Raw genomic sequence first — 20513 nt, forward strand, 5'->3', positions numbered from 1 at the left:
CCTTTGGGCAAAGCAAGCCAGAGATGTGGACAGTGACCCCTCACCCAACACATCCTCGTCAAGCAGGAACTGTCCAGCACCCCCACGTAAATCATCAGGATGGACCCACGAGCGCTGGGATGTGATGGACCTCTCGCCAGGGACAGGGAATTTGAAATGCACCTATCAAATTGCCTTTTTCTGCCGTGACCCTGGGGAGGACAAGGGCCAAAAAGGGTTGCCAATGCAGACTTCCCAAGCTTGCACGTTAAGGAAGCGCTGGGAAAAAGGAAGCACTGAGGAAAGACTTCCCTTTCCATGGAGCAGGGGCCCTGTGCCAACAGTGACGAGGGGAATCATTCACCCACCTCTTACACCACTGGCCCTGACCCTACAGACTTCTTCCACCTGAACTGCTGTTGGGGTCTCCACGCACAACTCTCATCAAGGCCTGATGTATGTCATGACCACAGATTGATCTCTGGCTCTAATGCTTCCCAGGAAAAGGGTCAGTGCTCTTTTTGATACTCCATATCCACCCCATTCAATTCCTGTTTGGCTACAATATAATCCCATCTCGGACACTAATCCCCTGTGCAGTGACAGCAGGGTGGAAAATGATAAACAAAATATCTCTTCTGTTTTCAGGGGCAGTTTGGTGCACGGGAAGGGAGGGGGGAAAAAAAGAGGCCCTGCTGCGGGGACACATGAGCAAACAGTGGTTTTTCGTAACGGCACTCCCCGCCCTATCCAGGGCAAAGTCACGGCAGTGCTCTCCCCCACTGGAAGTAGCTGGCGTTTGGGCAAACACTTCATTTTCTTTCACTGAGGGCTCAATCTCTTTCCATAATTGGTTAATTAAATTTCCATCAGCAACAAGTGTGCATGTCTCCCTCCTGGTGTACAGACTCAAGCTCCCACCAACATCTGTGTCCAAAATTTTGCTTTTATTCCATATATTCACAGTCCCTCACCTTCCCTCCCTCAGACCAGTTGTGAGGTTCTGGAGTTTACAGGCGCTTAGGAAATGCAGAGGCTTCCGTTCTGAGTTCTTTAACGTGAGACAGCCCTCGCTGAAAGACCCCAGGCTCCTCCTGCCCCTCAGGTTTGGCCCTGGCTGACAGAGAAGCTGGCACTCAGAGGAGTCGGGTGAGGAGACCCGATCTTCTCACTTCTGAGTGAGACAGACACATTGGTGAGGCAGGGAAGGAAGTTCCTGGTGTCACCGACTTTCATACTCTGTCCCTGCACCCATTTTTCAGCTGCTGGGATGTCACAGAGAAGAAAGCTGCATCCCTCCCCATCACTACAGCTCTAGCATGCTAATACACTGCGCTACGGGCCTCCGTGGTCCCGGTGCTACCACAACCCACCAGGCCATGGTGTGTGCCAGTCCTGCCCCTGGGGCCCCATGTGCTCAGAACTCATCTCTGGCCCGCAGCTCCTTGGGTTGCTGTGTCCCGCCCGAGCCAGGCTTCTGTCTCTGGCTCGTGGGCCTGGCTCCGCCGCGGGGAACAGGAGGCTCTGCGGAGGATCTGCCGCTGCGATCAGCCCCCCGACGCTCTCCATCAGGCCGGTCCTGCTCCACAGCTCTCTGCTCCATCAGCTTCTCCGCCTTCACCCGTTCCTGCATAGACAGATATGACTACTAGAATCTTGGCTCTGCCTGCAGGGGCTGACAAGACACATCTCATCTTTGCCACATCCATCCAAGCCCCTCAGAGCCTGTTCTCCCTTGCAGGACCCATCACAGGCTGGCCCCTCCACCCAGCACCTGGTCAGAGGACGGCCCCCCGCTGCTGCACTAGCCCCTGCCCCACGGGAAAGCCCACAAGCCATTCCTCAGGGCGATCTGTTCTTGCTTGGAGGTACTCATATCCATTTCTTCAGCATGGTCCTTTACCTGCTCAGCATGCTCCTGGGAGTGCGTGTACCACAGAGCAATGGCGCAGCGCCTTCCACGGCTCACTGCCCACACGCCATGGGGGTTCTCCTTGCCAGAGCTGAAGGCTACCAGCCTCCCACACTTAGGTTGCACCTTAGCCTGCCAGGAGAGAAGAGACAATGAAGCCAGTAGCCCCCCTGCTCTGGGGTACACAGTCCTACAGAGGTCACACTGCCTCTGGGAACACGGAAGAGCAGACAGCTGCTAGGCACCCACTGCCAGTCTATAAGCAAGGCAGACCTTGGGGACAGAGAGAGAATCAAAGGGACAACGCAGGTCACAGACACCCACAGACTGCAAGAGGCTGGAACATCTCAGCTGGGAAGGAGTTAACCTCTCCTCTGTCTGTGGTTTGCCTCAATTTGCCTTTAGCTGCCACTATTTGAATCTGCCACAGCACCAGCACTGGACTGTTTTTTTTGGAGTGGTGGGATCCAATAACCAACTGGTTTCCTTCCACCCAGACTGTCTCACCCTCAGTCCTCTCTCCTTCTTTTGGCCAGTCCCAGACTTACTGTGACAGTCACAGTGTCCATTTCAGTGAAGAAAAGGCCCCCACCTTGGAAGTCATCATTGAGGTAGAGAATGCCACTGTGGACGAAAAGGAAGAGGACATAAAGACAGTGAAGGTCATTCCTCCCAGGTGTCTCCCCACACTTCTTGTCACAGGAGGCTGTGGATACCAGTGGTTCAAAAATCGAGTAGACCAGTTAACAGAATCAATTTGAAGTACAGCAGCACCTAGCTCAGAGGAGGCTGTGAGCTGCAAGCCGCAGAAGGCGAGGAGAGCGTGCCAGGTAGTTAGCTCTACACTCCTGTCCTGGTTTGGTTTGGTTTGGTTTTAATCCTCTGCAGCATGCATCTGTGGCATTGTTGTGACAATGCCCTGGGCTAGGCAGACTTTGGTTCTGACCTGGTATGACGCCGTCTATGTTTTGAGATTGGAAATAATCCAAAGCCTGGAAAAGGAGGCTGATCAGCAAAGAAGGCCATGTCTTAAGAGTCAGGGAATTTCAGGGTAACACAAGAATGGTCAAAAAGAGGCTCAGTGCATGCAAAAAAGAAAATTAAACCAAGACATTTCTTTACTAATATGTTAGACTAAAAAAGAAGTACTGAAGCAACTGTGTAGTGCATGCGAGACCACAGTCAACCAGGTGAAAGAATGGACCACAAACTACTTGAGTTCCTCTTGGTATTCAATTAAGTTGATAGAAAATGTCAGAGGAGCAAGAGAGGCTCATTAATGGGACTGGGAGAAAGAAACAGAAATCAATACTGTGGCTGCTGAAACAAAACGTTAAGGACAGCAAGAGGATTACCAACCCTGGAACCCAGGAAGTTATAGCTCTTCTGCCACAGGGTTTTAGTAAGACTCTGAAGTGTGGTAACACGACTGGAGAAAAGCAAGGGCAGCTCTCACCCGCCCGAAGAGGCAGCAGGGCTGAAGCATAAACAGGCCTGTTAGCCTGACCTCAGGAGTCTGCTGGGCTTTAGACTCCATTTCTGAGGAGAAGGGTAACCGAAGGACAAGAGGTAAATAGAGAACAGTCTTAAAATGTAATGTGGGGTTACTAAAAGCAGATTGGGCTAGCCACACAATCTTTGACAAAACAGTTATTTCCCAAGGAAGGACAACATGCTTGATCTTCAGCAGTTTGGACTCCGGTAAAAGTACTCAAAACAGTTCCACTAACAAATTACTAAGGAATACAGAGAAGGTGAAAAAGAGCACGTGAACAGCACGCAGTGACTAGTGCACCACTGGCACCGAAAGGAGTACTGTTCGCTTGGAGGAGCAGCACTCGGACTCTTGGACGCCTGGGCCCAATCCTGTTCAATAGTTTCATTAATGACCATAGCACAAATACAAAGAAGCAATCCAGGAAGCCCAGAGCACAAGGACCTCTTTCAAAAGGACACTGGAATTGCTCGGCCCTTGTGAGCTGGCTGGTCACTCACAAATCATTCTGCAAGAGGACATGAATACTCCTGGAAATAGGTCAGTGGCACAGATGCCAGGAAGATATTTTAACATACATTTGAGCAGAAGTTAGAGAAGCCCACTACCCAGGGAGGAGCGAGGTGGCAGGACAGCTTTCCCACAGAAGGGGCAGAGATCTAACCAGTTACATGACAGAGCCTGGTAACTTTGTAATCTGACTATACCAACTCAGTATCAGAAGGGAAATGGACTCGAGGATACTGGAATTCCCTCCAAGTCCCACACCCTTACCATAGGCTGTTCAGAAAGGATTTCTGCTCAAGGTACAGCTACCACTCAAAGAAAAGGCAAAGAAGATTCCTGGATGCCCAGAGATGGGATGGTAAATAGGAGGAATCAACTGCGGTGAACTGACCTCACTTAGCTACAGCATGCAACAATTGTCAACATCTTTAAAATATATTTCAGGTTCTTTCACAGAAGAGTAACAAAACCTGCCACAGGCTGGAAAAGAACTCTCACATGGAATGGAAAAACCCAACACAAAGCACTGGCAGTGAACCTTGAGACAGATGAACGGAGAGAATAGTCAAAGTACACTGACTGCTCAAACAAAGGAAATCCAAGGAGCCTGGTTGTCTCTCTCCTGCAGTGCATGGAAAACCATGGAAGACAGAACTCGAATAGAAGAAACAAGACTGTCATAAGGGCTGGCAGCGGACTGTAGTAGTGTGGTTGACCCACAAGGCAATGATCTGCTATCATGGTTCTAGTCTGTGCAGCCTCCCAGCCTCATTCTGCTCTCTGTTAACGCTGACTGTGAGAAGGGAGAAAGGGCAGATCATCTCCCCAACCTAGGGAAGGTGTTTCACACCTCATTCTCAAGCCACTGGTGCAGCCTCTGCCTGATGCTACAGTCCTGGCTGGCTTTGAGCCAACAACCCATCACCTCATTTCTATAAGCTGAGCTCATTCTCTGACGGGGCCAGGGAGGCGTTCTGATCTCCACACGATCTAATGCAGGTGCCCTTCTCTTACCTGTAGTCCCTGTACACATAGGCAGGTGGCTCTCTCCAGCACTCTTGCCCCTCAGGATCCAAGAGACAATTATCAGCATGGACAGGGTGACTAAGATCCATGCGGCCTTCCTGCTCCTCTGAAAAGGGAAGTTACAAAAAAGAATACCGGCATTTTCAGTTTCAAGAAAGAATAAAGCAGAGAGAAAGGGGCACAGTGAGAGTAAAAGGGAAGAGACACTCCTGAGAGCACGTGGCTGGGACTGAGGATACTCTCCAGGAGACAGGGACTAACAGGGTGAAACTGTTACCGTCTACAGCCGTCCGGCACACAAGGTGTGTGAATGAGAAATGGAGTTTCTTTCCAGGAGTAAAATAGGACTCTATGATTCTCCGCGACTTCTCACTCGCCTGCAGAAGCAATTTGGCATCTCTCCAGTCCACGTCCCCATTCTGGGCCAGCTGCAAGTGAAAACCAAGCCTGTAAGAATACTTACATACAAAGATACTCTTAAGAAATGATACACGTATGCAGTACAGGAGAGAGCTGTGTAAATTCCTCTGGTCACACATGCAAGAACAGAACATGTTTTCTCATGTAAATACAAGGCAGGAGTACAGCAATTCTTTCCTTCTGCTCAGCACATGAAGCCACATCTGGAATGCAGCATCATTTTGGGTATGCAAGGGACACTAACAAACTGGAGTTGAGTCTTCAGTGAAGAGCCTTAAGATGGCAGGGGTGTTGGAGCACGACCTAGAAAAAGAGGCTGGAAGAGCTGGGTTTCTCCAGCCTAGAGAAGGCCAAAGGAGGATGTAACAACAGTCTCCTGTCACCTAAAAGAGGGTTATACAGAGGATGGAGACAGTCTCTCCTCAGAGGGACATGCTGAAAAGATGAGAGGTGACAGGCAAAAGCTGCAGCAGGGGAAATTTTAGCTACATATAACGAAAAATTTCATTGTCCCAAGAGAGGTAGGTACATCACTGAAACAGGTGCCCAGAGAGGCTGGGGAATTTCCACCCTTGGGGATATTCCAGACTTGCCTGCGCAATGCCTTGAGGAATCTCATCTGGCTTTGGAATTAGCCATGCTGTGAGCAGGAGGTCAGACTAGACAGCTCCAGAGGCTCCTTCCACCTTTATTCTCCAGTTCTAAGCTAAGCTTGTCTGTAAGACCACTGCTAAGGGACAAGTAGCAATCCCAAAACCCTGTCTCACAGAAGAGAAAGCACTTGTCAGGCCCACCGTGTACAACGTGCCCACATGTGATCATGGAGGATGAGGGGTGGGGAGACCACACATGTGCTTGCAAGGAAGATAACACCCCCATGACCTCATCCAGCATACACTTCACAGAGAAAAACGTGCGGGTGGCAAACACTCTTTCTGGACCATCAAGAAGGCAGCAGTCTCACAGAACCGCTTACCTGTGCGGCCTTCAAAACAGTTAAGCCTTCAAATCTCTCATGTGGGGTGTGAGGCGACCGTCTCGCCCGGAAGCCATCTCCTGCTTCTCCTGCTGCCTGGAACAGAAGGGTACAAATGGCACACATGAGGCTGCCACCCATCCCCCATGGAAGCACTGCAACCCTGCCTGCTGAGGAGGAAAGTATGCACACAGGAGCTCCTACAAGACCCAGGTCTCACCTTTGTCAGCCGCAGAAGGTCCTTGCACTCAGACTCCGTCAGCACTCTGTCAAATACGACCCTCTGGGTCCCATTCATCTGGCGGGAATCCATCGTGACAGCAATACTCTCAAAAGGCAAAGGACCTGTCAAGAAGCAAGTACAGATGAATATAAGGAAACTTTGGATGAGAAGCCCTCAGACATCCACCCCCAGCCTGAATAAAGAAGTGGAGAGACACTATACATTCTCTGAGAAGATAGGACAGTCCCCCAGAAGTGCCCACTCCTCGCAGACCTGGGCCACTTGCACCCCTCACATGCTTCAGGGGAACCAGAGCATCAGCTGAGGAAGCTGGCCTACAGCGAGTGCTTCAGGAGCCAGCGGAAACTTTGGGCTTGCTGGGAGAGCAGCAGGGAGCTGGGGAAAGTTGAGTGCACTGTGGATCGCAGCAGCAGAACAGGTCCAGCCTACTGGGGTGAGGCTCTGGAGAAAAGAAGCAGGTAAACACCTCCATCAACTCTCCTTTCAATCACACATCTTATCGCAGGATTATCTCCAGTGAATCTATTTTCTTCAGCCCCAAAGAGAAGCAAAGGATATTAGTTGGTGATTTGGTCTTTGGCCTTTTTACCCCCCTGCCTCTGACCCCTGGATGGTCAGGAATGCCAAGGCACTCAGGCCCTCAGAACGACCTGCTCCCCCATGTGTCACAGCAGAGGACCACCTGGGGTCACTTCAAGCAAAGCCTCCAGGAAAGAGCCCTGCAAGAGGCTGCTTGTCCGCACGTAAGAACAGAGGACCAGCAAGAACACGGGACACTGCGCTGCAGTCTATAGCATTCAGCCACAAACTATTTGGACTTGTCTTTTTCGGGGAAAGACATGCCCAAGCCGAATAGCCTATTTCCAGTTTCTATTCCCCAGCCCCGTCTCCTTGTCTCCTTCACAAAAACTGTTGTTTGAAGTCGAGCTAGTGGAGTTGAACCAGGTTTGGTGTAGACATGCCTGCCACACTGAACAGGGATCTGCACGTCCACAGGCACGTCACGTATTCAGGCATCACTGCTCTCAGCTTCTCCAGCCACAGTGCTCTTTGAAATCTCATCCCAGACATGTATGCAGTGAGATTTTGCAAGACTACACATGCACCGAAGAAGGAGAAAAGAAACAGTGAGAAGACCTGCTGAGCCATTCGAGTCAGTCTGCATCTAGCATTCAAATGTCGGAGGACGGAAGAAAAGACAGTACTTAGTCTGACTAAGCCTGGCTGACTGAATCCCAGTCCTTCTCCAAGCTCTTTCACTTACCCCTCTTCTCCCACTCTTCCACATCCAGAGTTTGCTGCTTTTGCTTCTCCTGATCCTCTCTCGGAAGCAAAGGAAAAAACAGAGACCAGGCCTGTCAGCGCACAGAGCTATACCTAACCCTCCTCTGCGGTAGCATTTCACATCCTTCCTGTTTTGACCATTCCTCAGCAGGTATATTGTACCACCCCCTACTTCCAACACTTATATTTCAGTTCCAGATGACTTGGCCAACCTTACCTGTGTTTTCCCTTGAGGTTTTCAGGAATCAGGTCATCTGGAGTCCAAAGATCCTGTAGGAACAAATGCAGATGGTTCAATACACAACAAACTTGTCCCACACTGGTTCATGTCAAACGGCCAGTTCCTTGTCCCACTTCTCCAGTGACTACCAGACCACCGGTTCTGGCCTGCTTCTGACAAGAGCCAGATTGGGCTAATGGATATGGTTACAGCAGCAGTTTCAAACTAACTTCAGTCTTTGAGCAGCAAAAAGGCCTTAAAGGTCCACCTCATAAGGACTTGGGGGACCTTCTCATCAGCATCTGATCCCTTCTGGATCAGGTGCTACTGACGTGAATTCTGGCAACTGTCTTGGTGAAATCAGGGCAGGAAGATTAAGATGATACTGTTACTTACAGGGTCGTTAAACGCTCCTCCTAGATGCTCCACTGCATAATAAATCAACTTCTTCTCCATCAGAGATCTCTGCACATAATGTTCAATATTCTAAGGAAGGAAAGAGCCTGTCAAACTATGCCACAAAAGACAATCCCATCCCTCTCCACGGCAGAAACCTGCCCCAACACACTGCTGTGCACGATGAAAGCCCAGTTCTGTCCTGAAGAGCCTGGTATAGAAGTAAACTCAGGCTCGTTCCTTCAGTCCTGGGCTTGACATGCATCTACAGTGAAACATGTTTCCTTTTTTGTCTCCTGGACTGTGATCCTGTTGTATGGGACAGGAGAGGGCCAAAAAGTACAGACCCGGGGTTGTAACTACCTGTCTGGCTGTGATAGCTGTGTCTTCTCCCAGTTCTGTGCGATACTCTCTCATTTTCTCCAACATCAGCTCATCCGTGGGATAGAAGAGCAAGTAGGAAGCAGCACATTCAGCAGCCAGTGTCTGGTTCCCAACTTGGGCAGGGACAGAACAGAACAAACAAGTAAGTCTCTCAAAGCTTGATGTTAGCAGCAAATGCGTTTAGCCCAGCAGCACCCAATGCCCCAGCTGGGGTCCAGTAGCAGGAGGCCTTACACCGAGCACACATCAATCCCTGCCTAGTTGGGAGTCTACCCAACGATGGGCAGAGAATACAGGGAATGACCCTGGTGAAGAATGGGCTCACTTTAAACACTTATTGGGAACTTGTTCAAAGGAGACAGAGAAAAAGTATGTATGTGTTTGAAAGAAAGATGGTCCCACTTCCCCCACCTGATACACATGATGAGGGGTCTTTCGGATACAAGTTTTACCAATGGTCTGACAGAGGAGATGAGACAGCTGGGTCAGCATGGGATGGAGCAGAAGCATTCAGGAGAACTGAGGGACATGTGAAAGTGACAGGGTGACAGGACGACCAGTGTCACAACAGGCCATCAGTTCAGTGAGGGCAGGCAGAGCTGACTCAGAAGGAATACCACTGTTGAGATGAGATGCACGCACACGCTCTAGCTAGGAAGTGGGGATCTGGTCTGGAGCCACGTACTGAAAAGGAGGGTATAAAATACACAGCAGATGGATGGAGCCAGGACTTGAAATGGGGCGTGCTGAAGGAAAGAAGTAGCAGCAGCCACCCATCACAGAAGCTGCACAGGGAGACTGAAGTGGATCACAAGGGACCTCTCCCAGGGTGGCCACAGGCTTGAGCAAGAGAAGAGAGATTCTGGGAAGAGTTGGGGAGCAGACAGGGGTAGAGAGAGGTAAGGCACAGGTCAGTGTGCCACTTGTCCCCATGACATGCTGCCCTCCAGGTCCAGAGGCAAAGGGCAAGTTTAGGGATACCACAGCATAACCTGCTGGGTCTAGCTCTGCTCACCTTGATCATAGGCAAACTGCAGTAAATCAAGATGAGAGGGTATGAAATCTTCTGTGGCAGAAATCCGCCCTGGCTTTGTGGCAATCTCAAGGACGCATTGCTGCCTGCACTTCAAAACCTGAATATAATGGGCTGCAAGAGAGAGGAGCAAGAAAGGCAGTAGCTCACACTTCTTCCAGACAGGAGCACAGGGAAATTGGGCATATCCAGTGTGGGGCACATGGCCTTCCTACCCAACCCTCTGTGCCTCTCACGCTACCTGCAATGGCTTCGTACAGGCCAGGCTGCATCTCCTCCTCCTCCTCGACCTCATCCTCCCAAGGCCCTTCACACAGGGCACGACACTCTTCCAGTGCTGACAGTGCTTCTGTGAGTGACTCCTCCAGCCTGGCCACAGCCTGCACGTACTCATCTGCATTGTAGTGCTGCACCCCAGCCTCATATGCTTCCTGCAAAGGACAGACCCAGGTCCCCCATCGGTGTGGGTGACACCAAAGGATGCCCTGAGACTCTGAGTTGCTCACAGGGTAGTGCTGACATCTAGGGGCCTGCCTGATCATCCACAGCCCACCACGCCGCGACAGCAAATCTTCTGGACTTAAGCCAAATACTCTTCTCCAAGGCCCTGCAGCCTGCCCTAACTGTCACCAGAAAGTCTCTCTATCACACTTGCAATGGTCTGTCCTCGCCCTGAAGAGAAGGCTTCAGGGAGACCTTCTTGCAGCTTTTAAAATATAAAGGGGGCTTATACGAAAGACTGAGTGAGACTTCTGACCAAGGCCCGTAACGACCAGACAGGGGCAATGGTTTTAAACTGGAAGAGGGTAGATTTATATCAGTGTTAAGGAAGACATTTGTTGTGTCGAGGGTGGTGAGACACTGGAGCAGGTTGCCCAGAGAAGCAGTGGATGCCCCATCCTTGTAAGTGCTCAAGGCCAGGCTGGACAGGGCTGGGAGCAACCCGGGCTGGTGGGAGGTGTCCCTGTCCACGGCAGGGCATCGGAACTAGGCGATCTTTAAGGTCCCTTCCAGTCGAAATCACTCAATGATTCTATGTATGGGAGCCCTGTCTTGAGCCATGGACCTTATATGGGAAGACATCAGGGTCCCAGACTGGTCGCTAGGATGGGATAAGCGCTGCTGATGCCCCGCTCTGCATCGAACCCTCACCCAGTGTGGTGTGGCCTCCAGGTCCCGGAAATTGTCTGACTTCACCCCTGACATACGACGGTACTTCTCTATGTCCTCCCGCATTTGGAGGTGCTGGGGGTTGGCGACGAAGAAGGTGTGAGCGGCGGACACCGCCTGATCCAGCTTCTTCAGCTGCGGAGAAAAGGCGGCGGCGCCTGTCACACCGCTGTGTGCCCTCTTCCCTTCACCCCCCCCGACCCAGATGCTCCTGGATGCACCCACAGGGCACCTGTTCCCCACGCTGCCCTGAGAGCCCCTGTGTGGGCTGGTGAGCCCCCTGCCCACCACCTCACCCAGCCTCCAGCAGAGCCCCCTGCCTACCCCCCTCTCTCAGCCTCCAAGAGAGCCCCCTGCCCAACCCCCCCTCGGCCCTCCAAGAGAGCCCCCTGCCCACCCCCTCTCCAGCCTCCAGCAGAGCCCCCTGCCCAACCCCCCCTCGGCCCTCCAAGAGAGCCCCCTGCCCACCCCCTCTCCAGCCTCCAGCAGAGCCCCCTGCCCCTCCCACCCCCCAGCCCTCCAGCAGAGCCCCCGGCCCACCCTCCCAGCCGGCAGCCCCCGGCTCGGGCCTCCACAGCCCCTCGGGGCCTGCCCAGCGCCCGGGGCAGCGCCCACCGCGGGACGCCCCCGGCCCCTACCTGGAAGAAGGCGACCTGGAGGTAGTTGTAGGGCTCCCGCTGCTGGAAGTCGCGGCGGATGGCGAGGCTGGCGCGGTGGGCGGAGGGCGCGGCGCCCAGCCGCCGGCCCAGGCAGTGCTGCAGGCAGTCGGCGCGCTGCAGCACCCGCCCGAAGAGCGCGGCCTCCCAGGGCCCGGGGCCCCGCCGGCGGCCCGCCGAGGAAGGCCGCCTCCCGGCGGCAGGCAGCGCGGCAGGCGCGGCGGGCCGCCCGCAGCCCCGCGTAGCTGTGCAGGGCGCGCTGCAGCAGCTCGGCCGCCCGGCCCCAGTCCCGGGCGAAGTACGCCCGCACGCCGTCCGCGTACAGCAGGTCGTAGGGGACTAGGCGGCCCGGCGACGTGGCGGCGGCGGCGGCGAGGAGCAGCCCCAGGCCGAGCAGGGACGCCATGGCCGCGGAGGCGGGGGGCGGCAGCCTGGCGAGCCGCGGGCTGAGCCCACCCCGGGGGCCGGGCCGCGGCCGCGGTGGGCGGGAGGCCGGCCGCCCCCTGGGCGGGGGCGGGGGGCCGGGGCCGAGGCCCCCTCCGGGCCGGCGGGCCCTGCCGCCGTTGCCGGGGGTCGGGGCGGGCCCAGCGCTGCCCGGCACGGTCCTGCAGGCCGGTGTGTGCCAGGCGGCCCCCGCGCTGCCCCCCGGGTCCCCGGGCCCAGCGCGGTGCCCCCCGCCGGCTGTGGCTGGCCCCTCCGCCGGTGCGGGCGCGGCCTGACCGTCCCCTCGCATGGGGAAGCGCTTTGGAGGCGAAGGGCTGCCCGCCGACAGCCGAGCCCTGGCCCCTGGCTGGAACGGCAGCCGGCACCGGGCGGGACAGGGCCCGGCCGCCGCTCGCTACCCTGCAGCGCCCTGCCAGCAGGGTTTGGCGGCCAGGAGCCCGCTCCGGACCTCACCACTCCCGGCTTCGGCGGCGTGGGCGGCTGGGGGCTTCCCCCGGAAGGCTCTGCCACCCTTCCCGTCTGGGTGAGAAGTGTGGGCCGCCGTGTTCCCATGCAGTGTTCCCACTGGAACCAACAGCTGGCACTGGTGAAAGGAGGTGTTACGGCTCCGGGTCTTTTTGGAGAGAATTTAATTATTTTCAAGCCTTTGCCTCAAAGCAATACCTTTTGCTGAGCAGTATCAGAAAACACAGAGGCCGCTCCTGCGTAGCTGTAGGCAGCCCGAGTGTCCCCTGAAACGGCCAGGGAAAACCTTTCACCCAGACTCCCGTGACAGCTCCTCCACGCGCTTCGTTCCCTTCCTTGGGCTGCTGAGCATCTGCTGCCTTCCATGCACTGACAAGAAAGGGAAGGAGAGGGAGGAAAGGAGCCTCGCACATTCCGCCTTTCCCTTCCAGAAGCCTGTGAAGAAGCTTCATTAAACACTGGGACAGTCATTTTGTTTCTATGGAAACAAAATTATTACTAATATATTATTTTAAAAACAGACACACGATTGACACTCCAAATATAGAATTTTAATACCATTCTGTGTCTGCCTTGTCTCTTCGGGCAGAGCGGATGCGAGGGTGTGGAGTTCATGAAAGGATGGGACTGGTGAGGGTGCCAGGTGGTGGTGGTGGTGGTTGATGTATTTGTAACCTGAGAGCAGGCACAGGCTGTCTGTCCGTCAGTCGAGCCACCTTCTGTGGGTCTGTCCCACTTCTTTTTCCCCCACCAGCATGGGGTGCCATGTTTCCTGCCTGCTGGCGAGAAAGATGAGAATGCAAATTAGTGATCGGGTCCCAGGACAAAGGGAACACTTGAAGTTTTATTTAAAAATTGTGATGGCACTGAATGTTTTTGATGCGATCTCTTATAGTTTGGGATCCTGGAAGGTCTGTGGCTCGCAGGCCTCAAGGGTCCTTTCGCGCGGTGCCTGCTCTCCATCTGGCAGATGCCAGGCTTCGTTGCCAGCCAAGGAGCAGCGCCGTGGCCGGTCGGTGTTCTCCTCCTCTCTGCTGCCGAGGGAGAGGCGGCGATCGCGGCGTGATGCGAGCAAGAGACGGGAGTGCCGTGGGCTGCAGGCTGGGGTGGGTTGCGGCGTCTCGTCAATGAACGTTGTGATCTCATCTCGGAAGAAGCAGGCGCTGGAGCTGGAGCCCCGGGGCATCAGCCCCCCCTCCAAAAACTGCCGTAGGGTTGTCAGCTCATCTTCTGGGGGCCGCCGGCGGTGCTGGTAGTCATGCAGCTGAGGAGGCAAGAAGCCGGGGCTTCCAGGCTTGCGGGGGGGGGGAAATGCGGATATCGTCAGAAGAAGACCACTTGTGTAGGAAGGATGGAGCGGACCGGTGGGAGGAGAAGATGTTAGTCTCATCATGTGACATTCTCCGGGAGATAGGGACCTGGAAAACAGAGAAGGAGGCAGGTGACGGAAGACTCAAAGAGACAGAACCGGAGGGGAGTAGCTGGGGCTTTCTCAAGAGGAGAGGCTCAAGAGGACACAAGGCACGGGAGACTGACAGGGAAGGACATGTGTTGTGGGGCTGCCCCTGCCAGCTCTCGGCTCACCTGCAGATAGTGCACCTTGTCCTGGGGCAACAACATGTGGTGCATGGGTAGCAGCTTGATATCCCGGGAGTCCCGCTTCACAGCTGCCGCACCATTCGCATCAAATCTTACTTTGCAGATCCTGCCGTCGCCATAATCATCGCACGCCCCATCTGACGGCAAAGAGAACAGCAGTCAACACCTTCCAGCCAGCAGAGGGTTATCGGGGCATCTATTATGTGGACGCCATCCTAATGCTTGTCTGACTTCTGCTGCCCTTCCTACAGCCCCTCAGGACTCACCTCTGAACAAGGACCTCGTCTTTCTGCTTGCAGCAGCACTAAAGCACCCAGGGACTGCCCTGTTTCTTCCGCTTCGCTTTTGAATCGCTTGCTGCCAGAACTTGGACCTTTGGATCAGTGAGTTGGGCTGAAGCCCAGCGTGTCACTTTCGCTGTGGTTTGGCAGCTGTACACATCGTCTCTACTCTTGGCATCTACTGTGAAGGATGTTGCGCTAATTTTTCCTGGATGCTAGTGAGTCCTAAGGCAGCAAGCAAGTGGCAGAGCCTTCTCCAGAATAAATTTTCTTATGGTTGCCAACTCCAAGCTGTAACACAAATCCCACCTAGCCACCCACACCACCGCTCCGAGTGCCGTCAAGTCCTTTTCCCAAGGCAGACCCCTCTTTCCTCTGCTGTGGTCTTTTGAGGAGGGAGTTAGTGAAGAAAGGGTGGCAAGGAGCTTACCATCGTCTCCGTCTTCCTCAGACATGATAGCCACACACTGCTCCCAGACAGTGCGGAGATCTGCTCGGTAGCGCTCACAGGACCAGATGAAGGAGGGGAGCAGCAGGGTCTGCACCATGGAGCACCAGAGCACAGCCAGGACCATCCAGGTGGGGGCTGTATCATAGCGCAGGCTAAAAAAGCTCACGACCTTCAAGGTAAGAGAGAGAAACAATGATGAGAAGGAAGACAGAAGTGGGGATGGAGGGAGAAAGATAATGGGAGTCAATTCTGTAGCAGAACGTAATCTGTCTGTAAAGGATTTTCCAAGTCGTCACCCCATGCCCCTTTGAAATGCTGTTCCTGGGGTGTTGTCCCAGGTTTGATGGACCATATTCCAAGCTGTCACATCTGTAAGCGTAAGACCTGGTGCTAGCATCCCTTCTTCCCTCCCTGTGTTCATTATGAGCTGGAGCTAAATAGGTGCTGACAAAGGACACAGCCACTGGAAAGAAAAGCTGTGACTAAGCCTCTGTTCTCTTAATGATTCCCTTTAAGAACTTCCTCAGCTCTCCAGTTTCGCAGAGAATCAACCAGCCAGCCGAAACCTGAATGCTGACTACAACCGTACAAGCAGAAGGGAAAAAACCTCTCTGCAACAGCTTTTAAAGCTGGTGTATCTGTTCTCCAGCAGCAAATTGGAGAAATGGAAATCTCATCGTTTTTACAGAGGTAGAGCCCCCTGTAAGTTTGCACAGTAATTCCCTCTCCTCTCAGACACTTAAAAACTTCCACAGTGGTTTTAGCTGTGTGGTGTGTATTCCCCAGGCTTAGATTTGTCTTAAGAAAATGCCACTGCGGAAGGATGAGAGAATTACTGCAATCTTTTTAAAACTGGTTCTCAGAATAACACCGATTCAGATGCAGCAGCTCTGCGGCTGGTGGACAGAGGACAAAGTTTCTTCTCTAAAAGTTGAGGGAAGGGAAATCTAGTTTAACTGCAGACTCTGAAGGGAAAGGGAGAACTCGCTGCTTACCAAGATAGGCACCCCAGTGAGTGTGTCATACAGGAAGACAATAGCGCTGATGAGGTTGGTCATCTGCAAGGAGGTCTTGGCTGACTCAGAGCCATCCAGTGAAGACCTCCTTTTGCCTCGTACGTCCTCCACTACAATGGCCGGCACATTGAATGTGGTGTGTGCTGATGAAGAGCAGGATGATGCTTCCTCCGGTCTCTGATGGCGGCATCGCTGGCGTCTTCTGTGTGCCCACAGGGTCTGGTAGAACGTGATACCCACGCACACCAAGCCCATGACGATTCCTCCAAGCAGCAGGAGGCTAAAGCAGACACCGAAGCCCAGCCCGATCTTGCTGACAATGAACTGGCAGCCACGGGCATAGTAGCGCTCGCCGTTGTTGTGCCAGCCGATGGAGGGCAGGGTGGAGAGGATGAATGATACCATCCAGATACCCATGACTGCATGCAGAGCCTGCTTCTTGGCATTGCTCAGCCGGTAGTTGACTGGCCATCTCACCATCCACATTCGGTGGTAGGAAAGGGAGGCCACTGTGAAGCAGGTGGCCAGTGCCAGGGTGTAGTATGTGGAAACAAAGACCTTGCAGATGCTTTCGTTCCAGTCGTAGTCAGAGGACTCACGCCGCAGCTGCACCACAGCATACGTGGTGAGGGGTACTGCTGCCATAAGGATGTGGGTCCCAGCAAGGAAGCATAGCAGGAGCTCCAGGGGCTTGTGTTTCTGTTGTTTGGCCGTGATGCTGAGGATAATCCAAGAGTTTGCCAACAGGGCTAACATCCCACATGCCAGCCACCACAGCGAGTTGTTGTGCAAGGTGGACTCTGATTCAGAGTCCCCCATGCTGCCACTCCTGCTAGGCTGCACCCTGTCCCTGCCGCTGGGGTTTTGTAAGAGGGCAAGGGGGACTCCGCACTGGGGGAGCCACGTCCCTCCTCATCTGCTGCTGCCGCTGCTGTGATGCAAGGCGTATGCACGCTGAAGGGGTTCCTCAAGGCATTGCCACCAGGCGCGAGGCAGAACAGCCATCAGCTCTGTCTCACTTTCAGTCCTCCCTTCCCGTTCTGTTTGATTATATTTCTTTCCCTTGTTCTAACTTTTCCACCTGTTTTTCCCCTTGTTCTCTTTCTTTTTCTTTCTTCCACCTTCTTTCTCTCTCCTTCTCATGAACACTTGCCAGTGCTTCTTCCCTCACTCGCTTGGGCTCACTTTTTCCCCCCCTCCCCATCTATTTCATCCCCCTCCTCCGCTCTTCCCCCAAAGAAAAAGCTCTCCTTACTTCACATGCCCACCAGGCACCTTCTGCCTCAGGGACCACCTTCTGCTGGGACTGGTGAAGGCCACACGCAGCCAGGGACTGCTGGGGACTCCAAACAGTTTGGTAGTAGCAAGTGCCTGCTGTCCAGAGTCCTAGCAAGTGAGGAGCTAGCCAAGAGTTTCAGAGGTGGTGGGAGGCAGGACAAAGGTCCCACAGAAATGGCAAGGGTGGCACGTACACCATGTGTGATCCCCCTCACCAAATGCCACGCTCGTGGGCAGGTAGAGGTTCCTGCCAAGGCTGTCAGCTATCCACGGAGAGCGAAGGGTGAGGAACAAGATTCAGAGGGTTCCCTACCCAAGACCTCACGGCACCCTCACTAGGTTGTCCTTTTTGCTGTCTGCCAGGGTTCAGCCTTTCAAGCTTTCCTGCACTATGCGGGGCAGAGCTGGCAAACAGTAAGGAGACGGCGGGGAGGGGATGGTCCTTTTCGAAGGTTCCCTTGGAGATTCAGGGCATGAGGTTCACTGCAGAAGAGAGAAAAGAGAGAAAGTAATTTAAGATCATTCTGTCTCCCCAGATCTCTCTCTCTCCTTGCCCACACAAACACCTTATCAGGATTTAGGCTGCGCAGAGCATTCCCTGTGTCTTTCAGGAAACAGAAGAGCCAGATCTGCACCAGCCCCTGTGTACCTCAGGTTGGACTCTGGCTCCCAGCGTGCTGCTCCTTCCAGTGCTGCTGGGACAACGCTGTGCTCCCTGCCCTTCCAGCCCGAGGCTCCCTGCCCAAAGCACTGCTAATGCCCTTTCTGTAATGAAAGGCCTGATCTGCATTGCTCCTCACCATTCCCATCCTGCCTCCCCACGCGCCCACCGCGACACTCCTTGCTCCTGCCGCATGGCTCCCACCGCTCCGCCAGCCTTGCCCCCCCGGTTTTCTCTGCCATCGCTCTGGATTTTAACCTGCTGCTCCCGTCCCATCTGCGTGCGGGCACGTGCCACCACTCCAGCAATGCACTGCCATCCCGCAGCCCTGAACCACGAGCCCCTGGGCCACGCACCTCACCCTCCGAGCTTGTCCCTGCTAGAGCAGCTCTGGTCTCCAGACACCCCATGGTTACAAACCCAGTGAAGGAGGCTGCTAAGCCAGCCCTGAGGCAACTCGCCTTTGCCAGTGAGCCCTGCTCCTGCCAGCTCAGACCCCCTCTCCTGTCCTCATCTAAAGGGGATGCCCAGGCAGTACGTCCCGGGAAGGTACCGCCCTGCTCTGTGCCTTCACCAGAGCAGATGGACGCTTCACCTTTCTGCGGGTGGCTCAGTGCCCCCCTAGCCTGAGCTAGAAGCTCAGTTCCCACCCAGCCCCTGCCCTTCCTTCTGCCTCTACGGATCTTCTCACCCTCCCCGTCGCCACCTGCGGCTCTTCCCCCTCCCGCCCGGCCTGCAGTGGTTTGCCATGGCGGGACTGGCCACCCTGCCCCGGCTCATCTGTCTCCCCAGTGCCAGCGCTCCCGCAGTTAGGCCTGTGGCCTCTGGAGACAGCTACGGAGCCAGCCGGCCCTGGTAATCCCAGGGGAACGGATTTCCTTGCAGCATCCCCTCCTGCCGCCCTTCCCACCCGCTGCTCTGGTGGCCCACGCTGTTCCCCAGCCGCGGAAGGAGCCCTCCCGCCCCTGCTGGCCTGGGGGCCCGGTTCCGATCCGAGCTGCGGGCCTCCCGCCCCCGACGAGGGGAGAGTCCCGGAGCTGATGCCGGCTGGCCAGCGCGGAGAACCCCCCCCCCACCACCACCCCCCGCCTAGCTCTGCTCCCCGGCCGGAGCCCCCCGCCCATCCCACCAGCGGGGAGAGCGGAGTCCCCCGCGGCCGGTGACTCAGGGGAAGGCGAGGGCGGGGGTCTGCGGGGGAGATGACCCAGAATAACAGCAAGGGAGCAACCCGCGGCGCGAGGGGGATGCGGGGCTGCCTCCGCCGCCCCCTCCCTCTGCCCCCCGGGGTCGCCCCGAGCCTCGCCCGGCGGCGGAGCGCAGCGGGGGCCGCGGGGTCGGCGGGACCCCCCCGGGCGCGGCCCTGCCCGCCGGCGCGCAGCGGAGCGCAGCGGGGGCCGGTGGCGGCGGAGCGGAGCGGGGGCCGATCGCGGCGGCGGGGGGCCGGAGGGACCCATCTTACCTCTCGCCGGAGCAAGCGCTGCCATGGCGACGGGCGCCCCGCGCGGCTGTGCGCGCCTCTGCCCGGCCCCGGCGGCCCCGGCCCCGGCCGCCGCAGCGGACGCCGCAGGCAGCCGCCCCGGCCCCGCGCTCCGGCCACCCGCCAGGCGGGGCGACGGCGAGGGGCGAGGGGCGGGGAGCGGCGGCGGGAGACGGCGGCGGGAGCACCGCCGGCCCGAGCAGCCAGGGGGCGGGACGGACGGACGGCCACGGGAGCCGCCGCCCCAGTCCCGGCACCGGCCCTCGGCCCCCGCCCCGCCGCCCCGGCCACAGCCCCGGCGGCGGTCCCAGCCCCAGCTCCAGCCCCGGCCCCGGCGGCGGTCCCAGCCCCAGCTCCAGCCCCGGCCCCGGCGGCGGTCCCAGCTCCTGCCCCAGCCCCGGCCTCGGCCCCTGCCCGGTACCAGCCCCGGCGGCGGTGCCGGCGCCGACCCATCCCCGGTCCCAGCTCCATCCCCATCCCCATCCCTGACACTGGGCCCAGCCCCGGCCCCTGCTCCAGCCCCGACCCCAGTACCAGCCCCGGCCCCAGCCCCAGCCTCGGTCCCGGTCCCGGTCCCGGTGCCGGTGGCGGTGCCGGTGCCGGTCCCGGTCCCGGTCCCAGTCCCAGTCCTGGCCCTGGCCCCGGTCCCGGTCCCTCCCGGCGCGGGATCCCGGGGCAGGCTGCGCCCGGCCGCGCCGGGTCCTTGCGGCTCCCGGGGCTGCGCTCAGCCAGGGCCCGGGCCAGGGGCTGCTGCAGCTGGCGCCCCTCGCACGCACCCGGCCCTGGCGTGCGAGCTGCAGGACAAGGCGGCGCTGGGCTCCTATTCCCAGAGTGGGGGCGGTGAGGAGGCACCCACCGCGTCGGGGATGCCGCGGGCTGGGTGCTGGTGCGGGGCAGAGGCGAAGGGCCGGGGCTGGCAGAGGGGTGCTCGGAGGGCGGCGTGCCCCGAGCTGCCCTGGGCGAGTAGAGCCCACCCGTGGCTCAGCTGCTGTGGTGGCCTCTGCCATCAGCAGCCGGCAGCGCCGTCCCACAGTCAGGGGAAGGGGACCAGAGGGAAGGAGACAAGCGGGAGCAGTGTGCAGGGGAGTGGGTCGGTCATGTCAGAGGGGTAAAGCTCCCCCTCCAGCTGTCTCCCCTTG

The 20513-nt window shown here is 56.5% G+C and overlaps 2 protein-coding genes across 2 annotated transcripts; both read right to left on the reverse strand.

The window, feature by feature from the left end:
• Positions 1-907: 907 nt before the first annotated feature.
• Positions 908-13020, reverse strand: P3H3 (prolyl 3-hydroxylase 3). Its single transcript, XM_040593884.1, is given in 16 exon segments — positions 908-1606; positions 1883-2023; positions 2440-2515; positions 4908-5025; positions 5197-5347; positions 6316-6411; positions 6536-6660; positions 7824-7882; positions 8061-8113; positions 8460-8549; positions 8823-8956; positions 9859-9990; positions 10118-10307; positions 11029-11181; positions 11685-11864; positions 11866-13020. Coding segments are annotated over 16 exon segments (2478 nt in total). The 5' UTR covers positions 12436-13020; the 3' UTR covers positions 908-1396.
• Positions 13021-13140: 120 nt separating this feature from the next.
• GPR162 (G protein-coupled receptor 162) lies at positions 13141-19571 on the reverse strand. The gene is given in 6 exon segments (XM_040593885.1): positions 13141-13917; positions 13919-14029; positions 14196-14347; positions 14922-15111; positions 15938-17719; positions 19357-19571. Coding segments are annotated over 5 exon segments (1710 nt in total). The 5' UTR covers positions 16778-17719; positions 19357-19571; the 3' UTR covers positions 13141-13500.
• Between the last annotated feature and the right edge of the window lie 942 nt (positions 19572-20513).

Source organism: Falco naumanni, chromosome 5, assembly GCF_017639655.2.
Source record: "Falco naumanni isolate bFalNau1 chromosome 5, bFalNau1.pat, whole genome shotgun sequence".
NCBI lineage: Eukaryota > Metazoa > Chordata > Aves > Falconiformes > Falconidae > Falco > Falco naumanni.